This window comes from Macrobrachium nipponense, chromosome 12, assembly GCF_015104395.2.
Source record: "Macrobrachium nipponense isolate FS-2020 chromosome 12, ASM1510439v2, whole genome shotgun sequence".
NCBI lineage: Eukaryota > Metazoa > Arthropoda > Malacostraca > Decapoda > Palaemonidae > Macrobrachium > Macrobrachium nipponense.
Genome location: NC_087205.1, coordinates 88,476,581 through 88,497,324, shown reverse-complemented (window position 1 = coordinate 88,497,324; position 20,744 = coordinate 88,476,581). Strand labels below are relative to the sequence as shown.

The window sequence follows — 20,744 nt, the reverse complement described above, 5'->3', positions numbered from 1 at the left end:
GAGAGAGAGAGAGAGAGAGAGAGAGAGAGAGAGAGAGAGAGAATCTACCGGAGAGCATCATTCATTATGAGTTAAATTACAATTACAACTCCAATTATATAATTGCAACATAGTACTTATAGGGTACAGGAGAAATTACTGTTTATTTCCCGTCATGGACATGCGCTTAGAACCTAATGGCGTAGACAAGGCTGTAGGCGAATAACCATTTGAATTCTCTTTGAATGAGGACTTCAAAAGTACACGGTAATATTTAAAACTTTACACGTCAGGATTTTATGATAATAGCAATATCCCAACGAAATGTCCTAAAAATTAATTCTAGATTTTATGGTATACAGATAAATCAGGGAATCTGGTTTAAAATGACACAAGCTAACTTGATTTTGGGACCGAATGAATGGTCTCCACAGACAGGCGTCACTCGTAAGGGCGTGGATGACCCAACTTGGGAGTTTAAAAACCTAGTATATGCAACATTTCTGTCGAATTACTGCGCAATCCAAACTCAGGCATAACCAAAAGCATATAATAAACTAAGTGCGAATATGTATGAGGTTACCTCACGAGGGTCAATGAGTTGCTGACATCCCTCATTTTTGTTGGGCATCTTGCTGACTGTCGGATGGATGCAAGTGTGCTCGCGGGAACTCAGCACCGTTGTCCTGAAAAGAAAGAAAAAACATTCAAAATCACATAATAATAGCAACATCGTCCATAAATTTTATGGTTGTGATGCCAGTTTGTAACTTACGACTGTTTATATATTTAAAAACAGATTCGAATCCAATAGTTGCGGTTTTCTTGTATATTCCGGTTTATGCTAATTCTGTGGAACTTTGCTTCGTGACTTAATGTGACTTTGTTCTTAGTGTTTGCTCATCACGAATAATAATAGTAAATAAAAATAATCAGTAAATTGGTCTATATACACATATAATACAGAAAGCACTGACTTTTCAAGAATTAAATTGCATGCATTTTACCTAAAAGGAAAACACCCATTTGAATCACTTCTTACACATTGCATACCTTCCTCCATCTGCTTGAATGAATACCGTCGATCTCACAATTAAATTCAGCCCCCGTATATTGTCAACTGTAAATCTAAGTATAATACTCTCTCTCTCTCTCTCTCTCTCTCTCTCTCTCTCTCTCTCTCTCTCTCTCTCTGACAAATCCCTCGCTATAGCATATGATCGTAACTGAAACTTTGATAGCATAAGTTTTATAAAACTGGAAGAAAAACACAACTCACAACTTGTTGCATTTAATATTCTACGTACTTTTTCACGGAAGCTGTCTCTTGACCAATTTACTGATTATTATTATTACTATTATTGTTCTAAAGGGTCCACAATAATACAAAGTAAGAGTCCGCGTATAATTTTTAAGACTTTACAAAAAGCTTTCGAACCCTTCCACTCTATTGGCCTTGATGAACCCAGGGAAGGGTTCGAAAGCTCTTTGTAGTCTTAAAAATTATACACGGACTCTTAACACTTTGTATTATTGTGGACCCTTTAGAACATTATATATACTCTCGCGATAGAGAGTTCTTCCCCAATTACTATTATTATTCAAAACGAGCTTATTAATTCAATAACAGTGTGTGTGTGTGTATTAGTAATTAAAACAGGCATTCATAAGGGCCACCTTGAGAGGCTAGACCATTGATTTAAACAGCAGAATAAGAAGAACAATGCCCTATTAATACTACTCCTACTAACATAAATCTTATATAAGCAAGAAATGAGTAAGCAAACCCAGTAATTTAACAAAAACAAAAGTCTCAAAAATAAATTTATTAGTGCATATGATTTTTTCTATTTGGGACGTGCACTCACAAAAGCTACCAAAGACTGCAAGCCTCCGCCGGGACAACTATAATTAACACACCGCTTAACCATTCCATCCGTAACCTCCCTTCACTTAACCAGTTCAAGAATTTGTTTCGAGATTTTAATATTATCAAAGTGCAGTGATGAATTCTACGCCTTCCATTTTAATTTTAATTTTTATTATTAATTTTTTATTTTTTTTTTTTTTTTTTTTTTTTTTTTTTTTCTTTTTTTGGCAAAAACTCATGACAATATAATGAACACGGCGTTCAGACTTGCTGCCGTCCAACTAGGGCTAGTTTCTCTAAACCTCTGAGTGTTAAAAACATATAGAAAGACGGTACTTATGAGACGTCACGTACCATCCTTAGGGTTGGGACTTGTATTTTCGAATCTTGGTTATATCATCGTTATATCATCAAAGTTCATTTTCTAATGGGTAGTACCCAATGAATGGTTTCCTAGTTTTTTTCTTAAGTTAAAAGAATAATTGTTTTTCACGTAGAGAATTGTATAGGGTTGCAAGCAATGGAAAATAGAGAGAGAAGAGACGAAGAGTAGACGAGAGAGAGAGAGAGGTAGAAGGAGACACTGTCTGCCTCCAAGATTTCATCGTATAAAAAAATTATGGACCCCCCCCCCCATATCCCCAAACTCCATACTTCCCCCTAGAGCACAACAACATCAATGACCATGACATGACCGAATGGGATGACTGAGATTGCAATCAGTTACTCACAGCCAATTTATGACCGTGAAATATGTTCTTCGATATTTCAACCGAGGCTGATATGGAGGAGGGTGGGGGGTGGGGATCACCCTCACCGATATCCCACCCCTTCCCCTCCATTTGATGCAAATTGGATTCAGCACGCGATTATTTCACATCGGTGCATAGCGGTTATACTCACAACGACAAAACTACGAATGAGCTAATCTTGCGACTTCTGAACAACCCTAAGCGAGGGTGAGTGAATATTTGGAAAGGATTCTTCAGAATAAAACCAAAGGTTTTGGGAAGCTTTTACGAAACAGGTGTTGTCAAAGACGAGAGTTGTTCCAGCGAACCATGCTGCGTTTTCGTGGGAGTCCCCGCGGCGTTCGTTTACGCTGGGGTCAAACCCTTATAAATCTTCGGCCCATCACCTCCGCCTCCCCGTTCCTCCGGGGTGCTCTGACCCGCGATAAATGCATATCCCACGGGGATAAAACATTGCCATCTGCATTTACCGCAGTTAGCCCAACAAACGCGAAATCGCCGGAGCGAGAGACATCGCCGAATGCAATCACAGAAGATGGGTCACGCGGCGATCTTTCAGGGGTGTCTATGCTATAAAGCGGAAATCAATAAAGGTGCCTCGCTGCGGGAGAAAACAAACAGCGGGCGTGTAAAGGCGCCGCGAGGAGGACGTTGGCGTATTCAATAAGCGTCTCTCGTTGATACGATGTGTGAAGATACTTTTTACATGACGCCGCACCACCACCAACCTCTTCTTTATTATGGAATGCTCGAGTGCTGTTGCTCTTGTTGCTTTGGAACGACGAAATTCATTCGCCTGTCTGTCATCAATACGAGGAGCGAGGGAACCACAACCTAACTTCTGTTAATGACTACCGACAGCGTTCAGTAACTGGTCAAAGAAAATGTCGAAAATATTCGGCTGAATAATAATGAATAAAGCTTAAAGTGTGTTAAGGATGTTCTTCGAGGAAGAAAGGCTGTAGAACGAATCTAAATTTAGTTAATGTTGCACACTTTTCATATATATGAGCAGTGATGGATGAATATCGATATCTGTCAAAAAACTCTTGGAAGAAGAAATGAGTTCTCAAGGGCGACTTTTACAAGCTTATAAAAAAAATATACGTCTGCAGAATTCTAGGTTGAATAGCTAAAAGGTCACCCGTTAAGTGAAATTTATGTTACTATGCATTTTTTTTCTTTGACCGTGACCTGGAAAAATGGAAAAGCAATTAAAGGTTTATAAAAGACACGTTAAAAAATATCATTCAGCAAAAATAACCCTAAACTAGATTACGAATATTTATATACTTTTAACTCAACATTACTGGCTTCCCTTCTGCAATAAAATTAAAGTTTCGTGCACTTCAAATTCACACCAGCAACCACCAAGCTGGAAAATTAGGCGGCTAAATGATTCATAACTCTGGCCACGACTTATTATACTCCGTTTTTTTCCATCTGTCCATCCGCCTGTGGTGTTTTTGTATGGTAATAGTTACGCTATATGTAAGTTTTAGGTAAATAAAAGGATATCTGGGTGTACATTTGCAACTGAAAAAGTGTTTTAATAATTTACTGTATGCGAATACACCCGTTAATATTCGAAATAGGATATTGTTATTATTGTTGAATGTAAGCTGAATGTAACTATCTAAAGCCCGGGACGCAGTGTTACCATACGCAAACACCACGGGCGGATGGACAGATGGAAAAAAACCGAGTATAGGTTCACAGATTAAGATACAATGGGGGACAAAAACAGTGTTTGATTAAGATATAAAGGATTTTCACAAAGACTCGGCAATGAGAATTGATACGTTTCCTCACAGTATACTTTCAATGCTTATGCATCCCGACATGCATGCCCCTATCAATTAAGGAACTCGGTAATGATTTCAAAATTTAAAGGTATATATATATATATATATATATATATATATATATATATATATATATATATAATATATTATATATATATATATATTATATATATATCTATATATATTTATATATTTAATATATATATATCATATATCGTTCCCTAAAACGGGGATGGATATAGAAATAAGCAGCAAAGTCACTTAATGTATGTATAAATCAATGAAACCCAATTTAACCGCTCTTGAGCAGTTAACCAAAATCACATGAACAGAAAACTTCCACAATATGGGCGTATCTTATACGTACATATAAAGGTCACCAGTGTTGTAAAATAAGGATTTATTTAAGGATTTCACAAAAAAACTCAGACAATGAGAATTGATACGTTTCCTCACATAATACTTTCAATGCTTATCGATCCCACATGCATGCTATCAATTAAGGAACTCGGTAATTATTTCAAATTTAAAAGGTATATATATATATATATATATATATATATATATATATATATATATAGATATATATATATATATATATATATTATCATATATATCGTTCTAAAACGGGATGGATATAGAAAAAAGCAGCAAAGTCACCTTAATGTATGTATAAATCAATGTAACACAATTTAACCGCATGAGCAGAAAACTTCCACAATATTTGGCGTATCTTATACGTACATATAAAGGTTCACCAACATCGCAACAAACTCCATACCCCCCAAATTCTAACGAATGCTTTGTTTCATTCATTAAAACTTTTAACTGCGCTATAAAAATTTATCTTCTATACCTGACGTAATCTGCATCCTCCACATTCCTTCTCTACTCATTCTACCACTAAGTTTTTTCTAGGTTTGTGTAAGCCACATACTCTACATACAGCAATATGCAATACTTCTTAACTTCTCAAACAACGTTTTATAGACAACACCTCACACACACATTCTTTGACTAAACTCACCCTGTTCTTCACCTATCTATACTGTGAACTGAATATAGAATTTAGGCAAAAGGCTAAGAACTGGGACAGTAAAAGGTTTGAAAGGTGTAACAAGAGGAAAACCTCGCAGTTGCACTAAGAATAAATTGTTTGGAGAGGGTAGACAGTCAAATGGGAGAAAGAGAATATGAAAGGAGGTATAGTAAAAGGAATGAAAGGGGTTGTAGCTAGGGGCGGAAGACACGCTGCAAAGAACCTTAAGTAATACCTAGTGATGGGCACTGACGACAATAATCCCCATACGGGAGCCTATCTATACCTTTGTTATCAAACAATAACCTACCAAACTCCATCCATCGTAAAATAATGAAATTATGCCCTTTGCATTGTCATGCCACCTTTATCACATTCACCTTCACCGAATGGTACAATTTTTCCAATCATTCATTCCTTTGAAACTTTCCTCTCATCCAGTCATACCTTACAAAAATCGGTCATCCACTAACTCACTCTTGTCACTCACCTCTGCCTCTCCTCTCTTCCAAATACTCATCCATCGACTCATGAATTCCATCTTTCCATTTGCTTCCATTAACTATTTGTTCATTAACATTTCCATTCACTTATTTCCATACAGAATGTCTTTCCTTTTTTTATCGCGTTTTTTTTTTATTACCCTATCCATCGAATTGCATACTTCCACATAATCGCTTCTGTCATGTAACTATACCATTTATAAAATATTTCCCTTTACTGAACATTTCATTTAATCCTTACATTACATAAGTGTTTATTCCCTCTTACTACCCTCCAAGACCCACAAAAACTCCCCGGGTTCCCTGTGACCCCTTTTATGGGGTATTATCAGCTTACCAACTCCTCATGCCCCTCATAACACTGTCCAGAAACAAACAAAAACCTCTTTCAGTTTTCTTCTGAAGATTGAAAAAGAACCCCACAAAATTACTGTGTATAACGTGTTTACTTATAAGTATTTACTAGTAAAATAAAATGTAAATACTTATAAGTAAACACGTTATACACAGTAATTTTGTGGGTTTCTTTTTCAAAATGTCCAGAAAGTCATACTTTTTCTCCTCATAGGCTCTCCTTATTTTCTTATAATCAAAGTCACTAAGCTTAATTACATTAACACAACATTTTCACATTTTCATGTCATACTTCTTTATACAACGCACACATGCACATAACCATACACACACATGTATGTATATATATATATATATATATATATATATATATATATATATATATATATATAATGTGTGTGTGGTTGGTGTGTGTGGTGTTTTTGTGTGTGTGTGTGTATGAAAATATATCAATTCCGAGGGTAGAGCGAATTAATTCCTGACGGCGATTTCCATTTTGGTTAACCAGAAGAGATTTTAAAACCATTAGTACAGTAGATTATATACAATATATATAATATATATATATATATATATATATATATACGTATACAATAATATATATATATATATATACGATATTATATTTATATATATATATATATATATATATATATATATGCGTATACTATATATATATATATATATATATATATATATATATATATATAAACACACAATCACACGGTACACAACCCATAAATGAAAACTACCGAAATATCGCAATGTTACAGTTGTAAGGTACCATGGAACTCTATATGCACACTTATGAATACAATTTTTCTAGACGAAAGAACACTTATACTTTTAAGCACACCTAAAAAAATATAGGTGGACGTCACGGACTTAAGTTGGGGAGATAAACTTGTTACCTATAGTTGCTAGTTGCTACAAATGAGTTGTAGGGTGTTGTCTATCGGATATGGTAGTTAAAAAAAAAAAAAAAAAAAAAAAAAGTCATATCGAATGAGTCAGCTGGGGATGTTCAATGCCCTAAGGCCTAACAAGTCAGGGAAAAGATCACATTACCATATGCTTTACAGGAATCCCAAAAGCAGTGGCTCGGCGGTCCTATCCCACTTTAAAAGTAGTTTATACATCTTCCAAACAAATCAATTGATAAGTAAACAACATATGCGTTTGTTGAGATAAATGGAAATAAAATCAACAAATAAATATTCAACAGATAAACTCCACTCAAGATTGTTCATAATGCTTTACATATCTCAGTTACTGTTCATAATGTATTACATATCCAAGTTACGGAAAATGAGAAATTAGTTCCATTAGTTCAAATAAACAACCTAACTTTGCTATTCCTTCCATCATATAAGATCAATATGAATTACAGATGAGAAACACGTACTCTATGCCATTTCAGGCAAAAGATTAGCATACTTTATGAAATGAGAATAACTGACAATTCCTGCAGGTTACACAAACGTTTAGGTAACGAAATAACACTGCAATACTCAGATTTAACCATCCGAATAGCTTTTTCACGCCCACAACTAGTTATGTATCACCATTTACAGCAAATTTAGTAAAATAAGAAAAACGTATCCTAAAAAGAAGAAAATCCTAGATCTTAACAGCTAAATATCAGCAAAGAACACAGACAATTCTTAGTTCGTGTTCAACTTACACAAATGTGCACACATCCAGCGCTAATGTAACCAAAATTCCAAATTATTAAACGGGACACATTCAAATACATCCATTCATACACACAACGCACACATACACACACCCTATACATATACACATACCCTATACACACACACACGCACACACACAAACACACACATATATATATATGTTTGTGAGAGAGAGAGAGAGAGAGAGAGAGAGAGAGAGAGAGAGAGAGAGAGAGAGTCACTAACACATTACATCGAGGCAATAACAGGCATTACTTTCCACATCTCATTATTTTCCACCTCTCAAAACGATGGCTGCAACTAAAAATAATAATCAGAGAGAAAAAAAAAAGCCACGAAATTAGAACCAATAAAAGAAACCCAGGCAGCACAATGGCGCAACCGGGTTGTTGATGATACCTCTCGGCGGCCGGAAGATAATGGCAATGAAGCATAAAGCGGCATTAGGCAAAATATAAAACCTCCGACGACCATATCAGTGTGCAAAAATCGTAAGCAGCTCTGTTGCATCATCATAGTTGGAGGACATAATCGCCCGGGAGGAGGAGGAGGAGGAGGAGGAAAAGAGGATTGGCCGGGAGGAATCACGCAAAGGCGAGCGGCAAAAAACGTCGCGCGGGAGAGCAAAAATGTGGCGGGAATTTGGGTGGAATTACAGAAACTATCCTCCCGTGATTTGCCGGAATCAATCGACTGTATACAGAGAGAGAGAGAGAGAGAGAGAGAGAGAGAGAGAGAGAGAGAGTACCAACTTTGTTTTTACCTTTTAAGTGTTGTTCATTTGTGGGAGCCTTTTACATCGTTAACGTTTCATTCAGGTTAGCTAAATTTAGCCACTTACATCTCACTATCACGTCAAGGCTTTTGGCACTAACGTCTTCATGTCATAGGGATTTGGGACGTGCTTTCCAACATATTAATTTGAAATATTTATACCTTAATGCCATTTGATGACTGATACAGATTTTATTTGGTAGCTACCCCGGATAATAGTTATTAATATTATAAATTATGACTACCCGGATACTAGTTATTAATACTATATCATAACTATGACTAAGTTCCAGCCCTACATGGAGAAGCAGAATGCTGCAAGCACAAGGGCTCCCCTTAGGACGGGGGCCCACTAATATATATATATATATATATATAATATATATATATATAATATATACATATATACATACAGAGAGAGAGAGAAGAGAGGAGAGAGAGAGAGAGAGAGAGAGAGAGAGAGAGAGAGAGAGAGAGGAATTATCTGTAAGTTAAATAAAAAAAAAAGAAAACAATGAACATGAGTAAGAGATGAAAATTACTTATACTCAATGACCTTCCTCAAAAAAAAAAAAAAAAAAAAAAAAAAAAAAAAAAAAAAAAAAAAAAAAAATTCAGCAACAGTTTGAAATTCTGGCGTTCCAATGAATGATTCAAGTCGATAATTTCTAGAAAAGAGTAGCAACGAATCGAAAACAAAATGTAAACACATTAGAACTGACTACAAATCTATTATCACGTTCTGAATTGCATAGCCTGAAAAGATCTCAATTCACAGGATGGCCAGAACTACGAAAATTTCAATAGAATATATATGTTCAATGCGATAACTGAATGACGGTGCAAGAAATTAACGTTAAGATCTGGAATAAAAAACAATCTAAATTACCAATCGCCTGTTGAAGACCAAAAGAGATATTACAAATTTTCAAGACGCATTTAAAAAAAAAATTAGATTTCCTTCCAGACAGAAGGCATATAAATATCTTGAAAGGCACCTAATATAACATTTTATTTTATACTAACATTGTATTATTTTCCCCTTAAACACATTTAGAGCAGCATTTTAGTTCGGTATAACTATTCCAAGTGAAATCAAAACTATTCCTATTCCAAATATCTTAAGCCTCTTGTTTCTCCAATCGTTACAGAATCAGTTTTTGCTTTTTTTAAGATACTTCAACTAACAAGGAGGAGTTCACATGCTATCAATATGTTAACAAGACTTCCATTTAAAACGAGGCATGATCCGACCTCCAGCATACTCGGAACACGTGCAAGATCTTCCCCTCACGCCATGTTGTAAACATTATATTCTTAACTTTTGACGTAAATTATAATGTGAGAAAATCTACGGTCAAATAGAGCCTTATTTCCCCAACGAAAATTACAATAAATACTCTATATCTATTAGAAATATTTTTTCTGCACTGTTTAACATACACATTATTTTTTTTACATTTTCATTCTAATAAATATATCCTAAAATTTCTGTATCTTTAACTCATCGCGAAACACCTTTTTCAGAACTTTTTAGGCTCTTCTATAGACCTACCCTATACCAACCCCCGCCCCCCCCCCCCCCCCCAACCCCCCCCCCCCCCCACACACACACACAACACAACAACAAAGTAGTTTTTGAGGCTTACTCCCCGAAACGGGGAAACGGGGAAAAAATCAACAAAGTAGACTACAGAATTAAAGGCCAAGTTTTGGGACCTATGAGGTCAGTCAGCGCTGAAAGGGAACCTGACCAAAAACGGGTTGAAAGGTGTACAAGAGGAAAACCTCAAAGCAGTTGCACTAAGAAACAATTGTTACAGAGGGTGGAAAGTAAAATGGAAGAAAAAAGAATACGAACGGAGGTATAGTAAAGCGAATTAAAGGGTTTGCAGCAAGGGGCCGAAGGGACGCTACAAAGAACCTTAAGTAATGCCTGCAGTACACCACATGAGGAACTCTGAAGACACTATCCCCATACGGGAACAAAAATTAATTGCCATATTCTCTTTGATAGCTGACTGTGGAGGAATCCAGTGTGCATAAAACTTCCAAAAAAGTAACAGTTCCATTTACTTACAAAAAGAGGCGAGTCAGCAGCTCGTCGAGCATCCTTACACACACCGTCATTTGTTTCTCATTTTTGCGTGCACTTTCACACTAACTAGATATTAAGGCACTTATTTTGAATAACCTTTTCATACCATCTATCCAAAACCTTTTCTACAGCCCCCCTTTTCTCTCTCCTCTCTCTCTCTCTCTCTCTCTCTCTCTCTCTCTCTCCTCTCCACATGACCAAACCATCTAAAAACACAAATGATTCATCCTCCCACCTACGTTAAAATATTAATCACATGATATCACAAGATTTCTCACCTATCAAATCATCTTAAATCACATGAATTAGCAAAGAGGTCATCATAAAAGCTTAAACTTTTTATTTTATTCAATATCCATTCTTTACTTTCATAAAGGAGAGATGACTCAACAATTCCTCCCTATGTCCCCACATGGGCCTTCTTAGATAACTTTAGTATCTTCCTGTCTGTTTGTAAACATATGTTGCTACCTTTTCTATTCTATGATTCATCTGTTGCCTCATCTTACCTTCTTCCATTATACTTCTTCCCAGGAACCCGAAAACATACAAGAATCAGCCTCTTCCAATATATACACTATCCATACCAACATTCATTGCTCCATCTTCCTGATTTCCATTCTCTAGAGTCCTTGACTGCCACATTTACTCTATAAATGTTGCACTGTGTAAAGCAGTAGTAGTTAATCATCCACCATATATATCTGACTGGTAAAAATGTTCTGTTACAACAGAATTCCATTTAATAAAAGGAGTCCATAAAAACGACAAAATATAGAATGTAAGTACTAGTATATTTCAGAAGAGAGACAGCAGTCTCTGAAACAGAGTACTTACCTTCTATATTTTGGCGTTTTTATAGGCTACTATATATATATATATATATATATATATATATATATATATATATATATATATATCATACATACATCATATCTATACATATATATGAATGAATATATAACACACACACACACACACACACACACACATATAATATACATATATATATATATATATATATACATATATATATATAAATAATTATATATAATATATATATATATATATATATATACATAAATATATATATACACATATATACATATATATATATATATATATATATATATATATATATATATATATATATATATATAATTAATATAGATGTACGTACAAATTCTTATTAAACGGAATTAAAATTAAACCACCTATACATAATCGAGCATTTTCCTCTAATGGCGTCCAACAATACTGAGTAAAAAATGAAAATCAGAAAGGGTCCCTTAAATGAGCCTCGAAATATATTTACCCCACACTTTTCGTTCAGTTATTTTAGATTTCTTATTAACTGCATTTTTTTTTTCAGAGTACCCCGAATGTACTCAAGACTTATAAACAGCACCTCGTACTGATCTACTTTAATGGTTGTTTTGGATTTTGGTTTTTTTTGGCCGTTCCACAAAATAACATTAAAGGAAGTTAATATGTAGTATTTTTCTTTTTTTATATTTGTCAAATCACTTCATGTCCTTCGTCTCATGACAACAACCGGACTGAATTAAAGAGAATCACTTCCCAAATATAGATATATATATATATATATATATTATATATATATATATAATATATATATATATATATATATATATATTATATATTTATATAGATAATATATATTTGACTGGACTACAACTTCCCTGTAACCGCTATTCTTTCAGATATACAATTCCCTCTTCAAAAAAGTATAAAACTGTAAGTCGGACTTGGCAGTGCGAAAATTGGGCAACAGATGGCGTAGGCTCCATGTCCGATAGCGGCCCCTTCGGCATTAATTTTAGTACAACCCAGGAAAAAAACCCACTCGGTCACACTTACCGTGGATGGGCAGTGTGAAAGGGGGCGGGGGCGTGCAAGATGGAGTGGTCTCTAAAGAGGTTGCCCTTCGCTGAGCCCTTACATATTTTTTCAGACCATAGTTAAAGTAGAAGTAATATATACAATTAATTAAAATTATATAGTATATATATATATCTATATATATATATATATATATATGTATATATATATATATATAGGGGGGGGGCGCGGAAGGGGGGAAGATGAGTGACGAGTTGCAGAGAGAGAGAGAGAGAGAGAGAGAGATAGGAAGTGCGATGAACAAATCAACGCCGTCGACGAGTATATAATGATCGTCAATTTATGGAAAAAATAAATTAGAAAATAAAAAAATTAAAAAGAACACGCCTAATTCGACAATTTATGGTGACATTAATATCAAGTAAATGAAATATTCTACACCATCATGCATGATTTTCCTACTCTGATCAAGATTAAACCGCATATCATCAATGTCATATTTCAAACGTTAGTGACCAGAATTGTAAGCGAAACAATTAATCAATACTTGTAAATATGTCTCTAGTTTAAAGTAGACGCAGAGATAGGAGCGGCAACACGAAATTTCATGACTTAGCAAAACCCAAGAGGGAATCATATATTAAAGAAAAAATAATGGTGCCCGCATGACAAACATATCATATCTATATTTGTTAAATGGACAATTTTTTTTTGAAAACGTTTTTTTTAAAAAAAAACCGCACTATCTATCTATATATGTGTGTGTGTGTTCGCACGCGCGCCATTTTCAATTCCTGGACAAGACGAAGCGATATGCACTTGTATCATAATGCTTTCGCTGACCTAAGCAGTACGATTACTTGGCGGGTTGCGTTAGAGTGGGAAGGGGAAGGAGATCATCCTCAACTTAAAATTTTTGCTAAGAACTTGAGCTAACTAATATCTGTACGTGATTATAAATAGAATATAGAATTCAGGTCTCTGGCCAAGCGTTGGAAAGGAAACCGACAGTAAAAAGGTTTGAAAGATGCACCATGAGAAAAACCTCGCAGTTGCACTAGGAATCAACTGTTAGGAGAGGGTGGAAAGTAAGATGGATGAAAGAGAATATGAATGGAAGTACAGTAAAAGAATAAAAGGAGTTGCAGCTAAGAGCCAAAGGGGCGGTGCAAGAACCTTAAGTAGAGCCTACAGTGTACCACTGACAACACTACCCCTACGGGAAATACGAATATGTACTGTATGCTTGAAAATATTCACGCGCATAAATTTATTCATTATTATAAAAAAATATTCATTATTATAAAAAAAATATTCTCTCCTCGTCCTTTCTCCTTAACCCTGGCGCCCGCCCCAACTCACCTCCCTAAAAAAATAAATAATGCGGTTTCGAATAAAGAGCAAATTTTCATTTCGAAGCTGCCCATTCTAATCGGCACCGAGAAAAGAACCACGGTTAAAAACCACTATTAACGTTACGCAAACACACACACGCATAAAATATAATTTCTAGACATGTCAAAAACTCCGCACTGTTATTGACAGCTAATCAAACCATCAAACTGTGAATTAACAAGCATAACGAACTTCCGATACCCTGTTCATTGAACGCTGTCAGTTTTTACTCCTATTTTTTGCGGAGTACTTAACTATTGAAACAAAAAGAGTGCAATTTCAGGGTTAATGCCTCCACCAGGACGTAATGTAGTTGTTGTTGTTGTTGTGGTTGCTCCAACTTTATCCGCAGAGTTATGTACTTTTATTTACTCATCATGTCTACTTTTATCATGCCGCCATTTTCGAACGGTCCAACAACTGTCGTCGATTCCCAAAACCCAACCGGTGCAGAGAGAATATCTAATAGGAATATGATGGCACATTCATTCTCTTTCAGGTTACTTAACAATTTAATTTTGGTCATCAAAGCTCAGGAAAAAAATGCTAATTCTATAAAATCAAGAACCTCCATCCATCAAGTGTTTTTTAGCATTATTTACGAGATTGAACAGTAAGAATATACACGCACAATTCTGAGGTTGCTATATACAGCATAAGACAATAATTGGCCATCTGTAAGCTTTGAGTGTACGGTTCTCTTTAATAAAAACAAGTTCTAATTTCACCTGTCACCCTCTAAACCGAAGAGGATTACTTTTGATTTATTATTTTAGATTTCTAGCTTCATAATTTTGTCTGCACACCCATTTACCAGCATGCCCCTTAAAATATTTTACCAAGCTAGTCGAGTCTACTCTTGGTACAAATTTACCTCCGGTTTTCTGTTTCCAAAATATCCCAAAACTTCTGAAGGATTGGACAAATTATTTTAAGGAAATAGAATTCTCTCTCTCTCTCTCTCTCTCTCTCTCTCTCTCTCTCTCTCTCTCTCTCTCTCTCTCTCTCTCTTTTAAGTGGTCCTTTAGTCTTGCCAGATCAGAAGGTCTCTCTTAATTTCAAGAGCCATGCTTCTCACCCTTACCTACAGGAGTTCCTCACTTTTAAAAGGCATTTTTTTCTTCCTCCTCTTTGTTTATCTGAAGTGAAACAAAGAGGTAGAACCCATAAGCTCTCTCTCTCATTCCTCTACAGATGAATGACTAACCTTTGAATTTGATTGTATACACTGCAAGATCCTTAACAAAAAAAATTATCAATTTTCGAGTATCATGGACTATCAAGTTAGGAGTCCTAAGTAGTATTTCTATTTCCTAGGTAATCTGATAAGTCCTCCACTGAGGGATGACGACTTGCTAAAACTGAAAAATAAGTAGGTATTTATTTTCCAAGTAATTACTTATTTTGGCTTAAGAAATAAGTAGATGTTTAGTTACTAGATAATAATGCTTTTTTTGTGTGTTCATCTTACCTAGGAATCTTCCTTATTATCACTTACTACTATAATTTTTTCAGTGACAGAAGCATAACTCTCCCCAGTGACAAGCCGGAACATTGAACCAAACTCTGCACATGTACGCACCTGGTAGCTTAATTAATCACTTGAATATAACAATAAAACGAACGTTATACGGCCAGATAAGTGAATGAGAGAGAAAATGCCAATGAGGGTATGAGATAAGGGAATGGCTACAGGGCCAACATGAGTAAGGAGAGGCGGAGGGAGGGGGGAGGGAGGGAGGGAGGGAAGGGGGAGAATAGAAATGCGACGAACCGTAAACGCCCCTGACACACGATTTAGTGCCATTTGAAGGCAATGAGATGTTTGTTTTTCGAAAAACAAACATCTCATTGCCTTCAAATGGCACTAAATCGTGTGTCAGGGGCGTTTACGGTTCGTCGCATTTCTATTCTCCCCCTTCCCTCCCTCCCTCCCTCCCTCCCTCCGTCTTCCTTACTCATGTTGGCCCTGTAGCCATTCCCTTATCTCATACCCTCATTGGCATTTTCTCTCTCATTCACTTATCTGGCCGTATAACGTTCGTTTTATTGTTATATTCAAGTGATTAATTAAGCTACCAGGTGCGTACATGTGCAGAGTTTGGTTCAATGTTCCGGCTTGTCACTGGGGAGAGTTATGCTTCTGTCACTGAAAAAATTATAGTAGTAAGTGATAATAAGGAAGATTCCTAGGTAAGATGAACACACAAAAAAAGCATTATTATCTAGTAACTAAACATCTACTTATTTCTTAAGCCAAAATAAGTAATTACTTGGAAAATAAATACCTACTTATTTTTCAGTTTTAGCAAGTCGTCATCCCTCAGTGGAGGACTTATCAGATTACCTAGGAAATAGAAATACTAGGAAATGAGTTGTTAAGGGATCGGCACAAGAGAGAGAGAGAGAGAGAGAGAGAGAGAGACAGCCTCCCCAAACTGACCGACGACCTATACCTATGGATTTCCAACGCGGTCTTACCTCCGAGGGATCCCGAGAGGAAATCCTTATCACTCCCTTGCCCCCCCCCCCCCCCCCCCCCCCCCCCCCCACCCCGCCCACTGCCAATACCCACGCCCCATAACTCCTCGTTATCGCCCTCATCACCGAGCTTTCGTAAAGCCCGTTCCGCCGTTATACTTCAACGTCCACATCGCCTCTACGCGACCATCCCTAAGCAGGACGATATTCGCAAAGGGCAGAGAGTCCATTACCAGTCAATGCCATCATCACCCTTATGAGTGATCGGGAGGTGGTCCGAGAAGCCGCCATACCCACCCTCAAAGTAAATTATGATCGGAGCTTCAGCCACGTCGGAGGGAAGCTCATCAGGGTAAAAGAGTACCTATGGTGAGGAATAATAGGGGTCATCTCGTTAGCACAAAGGCACCTGAACGGGGTACAGTTATAAGCAAGGAGGCTGTAGTTATAAGTAATCCACGTGTCAGCGAGGGTTACATGTGCTCCGAAGGGAACGATGAGCCACGACATCCTACGGGACAACAAGGATCTAAGGGATGTTACCACCAACGTCCACGAAGAGTTCATGAAAATAACACGGGAAGTTAAGAGTTTGAGATTATAATACAAGACTTACCATTGCTGGTTGCTGGTTAGACGATTCTTAGCGATGAAGCGGAAATTGACAATAAAATAAAGTTTGAAAGGTGTAACGGGTGGACAACATCGCAGTTGCACTATGAAACAATCGTTAGGAGAGGGTGGGAAGTAGGATGGAAGAAAGAGAATAGGAAGGAGTTGCAGCTAGGGGCCGAAGGGAGGCTGCAAAAAAACTCAAATAATGCCTACAATGTATCGCATGAGGTGTATTGACGGTACTACTTCCCTACGGAGAAAGAAAGGTAGTAAGTATACATTACACGTAACGCCAAAATTCAATCGCGCCTTTATTACACGGTTACGCTCTCGAGATTCGACCCTTCCGATGCGAGTTGGTCGTTTCCGACATCAGTTACTAGTAACCAGGTCCCTTCTAGTAATAGGATCGAATCATATTCAAAAACAGGCAAAATTTCTAGTAAACCTTTTAATTATATGGATATACTAAAGCCCTTGAAGAGGCTTGGTGGAAGGCGAAATTAACGAGCGAATTCTCTTTTCTCCTGTGGACTATATCGACTTATATGGATAAATGCTTAAGAATTCAGGGGTGGACTTTTTTTTCAGAAATTACAGATAAACAAAGACGTTATGGGTAAGGTCGTAAAGTTATGGATACTTCATGTGCAGATTATGGTTAAATTCTTAGGAAGTTACGGGAGAATTCTCTAAGAAACTCAGGATAAAATCCCCAATTATGGATAAACTCTTTGGTGAAACTTTTGCGACGCTACAGATAATTCCAGGATGGCCAATACTTCTTTGTTCCCGACTTCAAAGACCGATGAATTGATAATACACAAGGACTCAAATGAATCAACCGGGTCCCTTGTGTGACTTTAACGATGGTTTGAAGAGTTTACAAAACCTTTTCAGCATCTTAACACTGCCTCCAAACATACATGAAAAGCTTTCATTAAGTATAATCTTATGCAGCCATGTAACATCAAAATTTTCATTGATTATAATAAACAATACAATTTCCAAACTGTTGGTTTTATTACAAACTACCGATTGCCTCCTATCTGGGAGCAATGCAGCAATCACCAGTAATGAATGAACCTGCGCTCCTCGACTGTGAAATTGAGCTACAATTGAGCGTTTTTGCACTTCATCGGGGTTTTCGTGTTCGTAAAAAAGGGGGAGATGCAAATGGACTCAGCTCATTGTTTAAACGAAATAGCCGAGGCACGACTTTCAAACGCTACAATATCGTTAATAGTTTCCCCACTGAGGAAAAAGGGCGGGATTGAGACCACTCTGACAAACACTAAAATTCTGACGAGTTTGCCATATCCCCATTGAAGACTGTCCATAAGATATAAACACACAAACCCATACCTCAAAATGGGTATCCTACCAATTACACGCATAACGCTTCTATAAAGAATTCCTCTGCTTTCATAGAAACGCAAAAGCACTATAAAGCTCCCCTAGGGGGGGTTACGCCGTTGTGCCCATGCTTGGGAAGATGGCGTTAGAGCAGCAGGGAGGCGATGGGCCGCTGGGTTTGTTTACCTAACCCTTGACCTGCAATCTCCATAACATTATCACAGACACCCACACTCTGCAGGGGGCCCTATGAAGGCCTGCCTCTCTCTCTCTCTCTCTCTCTCTTCTCTCTCTCTCTACCCATCCATTCCCCAATCCACACACCCCATTACGTTTCTCGTGTGTCACATTACTATTCCACATAAATACTAACACCAGCCACCCTTCCCTTTCCATAAGGAGGTAATGGGGCTCTTAACTAAGCGTCCTCTCTCATTCTTTCTAAGGTGATGGCCTCACTTTTTTCGCACTTGATATATTACTATATTTACTTATCTCCTTTACATGCAAGGTGATTATACCCTTCCACACATACACGTGTATGTATATATGTATATAGATGTGTGTATGCATGTATATATACTTACATACATACATATACATCAATGCACCATTTCCCATTCTGTATTAACATCCAAAAAGCACTGTACGGTATGTTGCGACAGCAAGATAAAAAAAAAAAAGCAAAAGAAAAAGGGTGATAAAAGTGTTTATTGATTATTTCGTTACGATAATGAAACACCAGCAACTCACAATGAGGTAAGATAGAAGAGATGATATATTAATAAGAGTCAAGAAAACCTTCAAAAGAATGAGCTATAAAACATAATGAATTGGATGGCAAGAACCCAAAAAAATCGCGGCATGAAGCTCTGAAATGAATAATGTGATGAGAAAACCAACTACAAGAATGAATGAATGAAAAAGACAACTCGATTAAGTGAGTGAGAGAGAGAGAGAGAGAGAGAGAGAGAGAGAGAGAATTATCGCAACATTATCTACAGCATGAAAGGATCAGAATAGAACATAAAATTTAGGCCAGAGTACGAGCGCTGGAACCTATGAGGTCATTCAGCGCCGAAAAGGACATTTTGAGTAGAAAGGTTTGAAAGGCGTAATGGGAGAAAAATCTCGCAGTTGCACTATGAATCAACTGTTAGGAGAGGGGGGAAAGTACGGTGAATGAAAGAAAATATGAACCGAGGTACAGTAAAATATATGAAAGGGGTTGCAGCTCGGGTCGAAGGGACGCAGCAATGAACCTTCAAGTAATGCTTACTGTTCACCGCATTAGGTGCACTGAAGGGCCCTACCCCCCTATGGGATCTACAGTATGAAAAGGCCCTACTCAAACAATGCGTAAAACATTCCCCCGCATATTTTAACCCTGGTATTCCTTGAGTAATCAGCTCCGGACGCTGTTCAAGAAAGTTATCAATACACAGAGTACTTTTTTTTTTTTTTTTTTTTTTTTTTTTTTTTTTTTTAAATTTCCTATCTGTCCCACGAGTCCTTCCGAGTAACCCAGATCAGGAGGATGGTAACAGAAGGACAGCACAAAACTGGACAATGGAAAGACAACCTCCTGAAGTGTCTAACAATCCCTGGACACTGAAAATCGACGTGATGGCTGGACTCGATGGCACGTATGAACGTGACCTGGAGTTATCCAATGAGAGGTAATTGTGGTCATTGGTCAAATAATGTCCGATGGTCATTGTAGCAAGTTAGAATAAGATCAATGTTTGTAGTAGTCACTAAATAGGCAGCCCCCTTAAAGACTAAATGAACGAAGAAGGAAGTAACATCTCCGTCATGCTGAAGGAAACAGCCTTCCTGTGGCCCTGTGCTTGTCTTGTCCGAGCGGTCTGGCTCACGGGTATGAGGTTAGGTGGGGTAAGGACGGGGGAGGGGTTTCATTAGTATCATGCTATTTGTACCAAAATAGTGTGATTTTGTCCGAAATCACTAACCCCAACCCTAATTATTTTCACAAGACGATGAATCCCTAAAAATTTCTTAGAACTTTTTTCTTTCTTACGATTTTGTTGCGCAGCTGAACAAACGCGTCCATAGGATCCTGTTGTTGCAAATCCTCTTTTCTTTCTTCCTTAATGACGGCGATTATGTACAAGAATTTTGACGTTTTTCATTAACAGGAGA

General features: G+C 37.0%; 1 protein-coding gene across 5 annotated transcripts in view; it reads right to left on the bottom strand.

Annotated features, from left to right (window-relative positions):
* The window catches only part of LOC135224639 (Fanconi anemia group J protein homolog), a 1,012,503-nt gene that overhangs the window by 84,707 nt on the left and 907,052 nt on the right, over window positions 1–20,744 (bottom strand). For all 5 annotated transcript variants that reach the window (XR_010316790.1, XR_010316791.1, XR_010316792.1 and 2 more), the window contains one exon: window positions 563–665. Coding sequence is in view for 2 of the 5 variants with exons in the window: in XM_064263852.1 (XP_064119922.1) it covers window positions 563–665 (103 nt within the window). In the remaining 3 variants the exon portion in view is untranslated. The remainder of the gene's footprint in view (window positions 1–562; window positions 666–20,744) is intronic.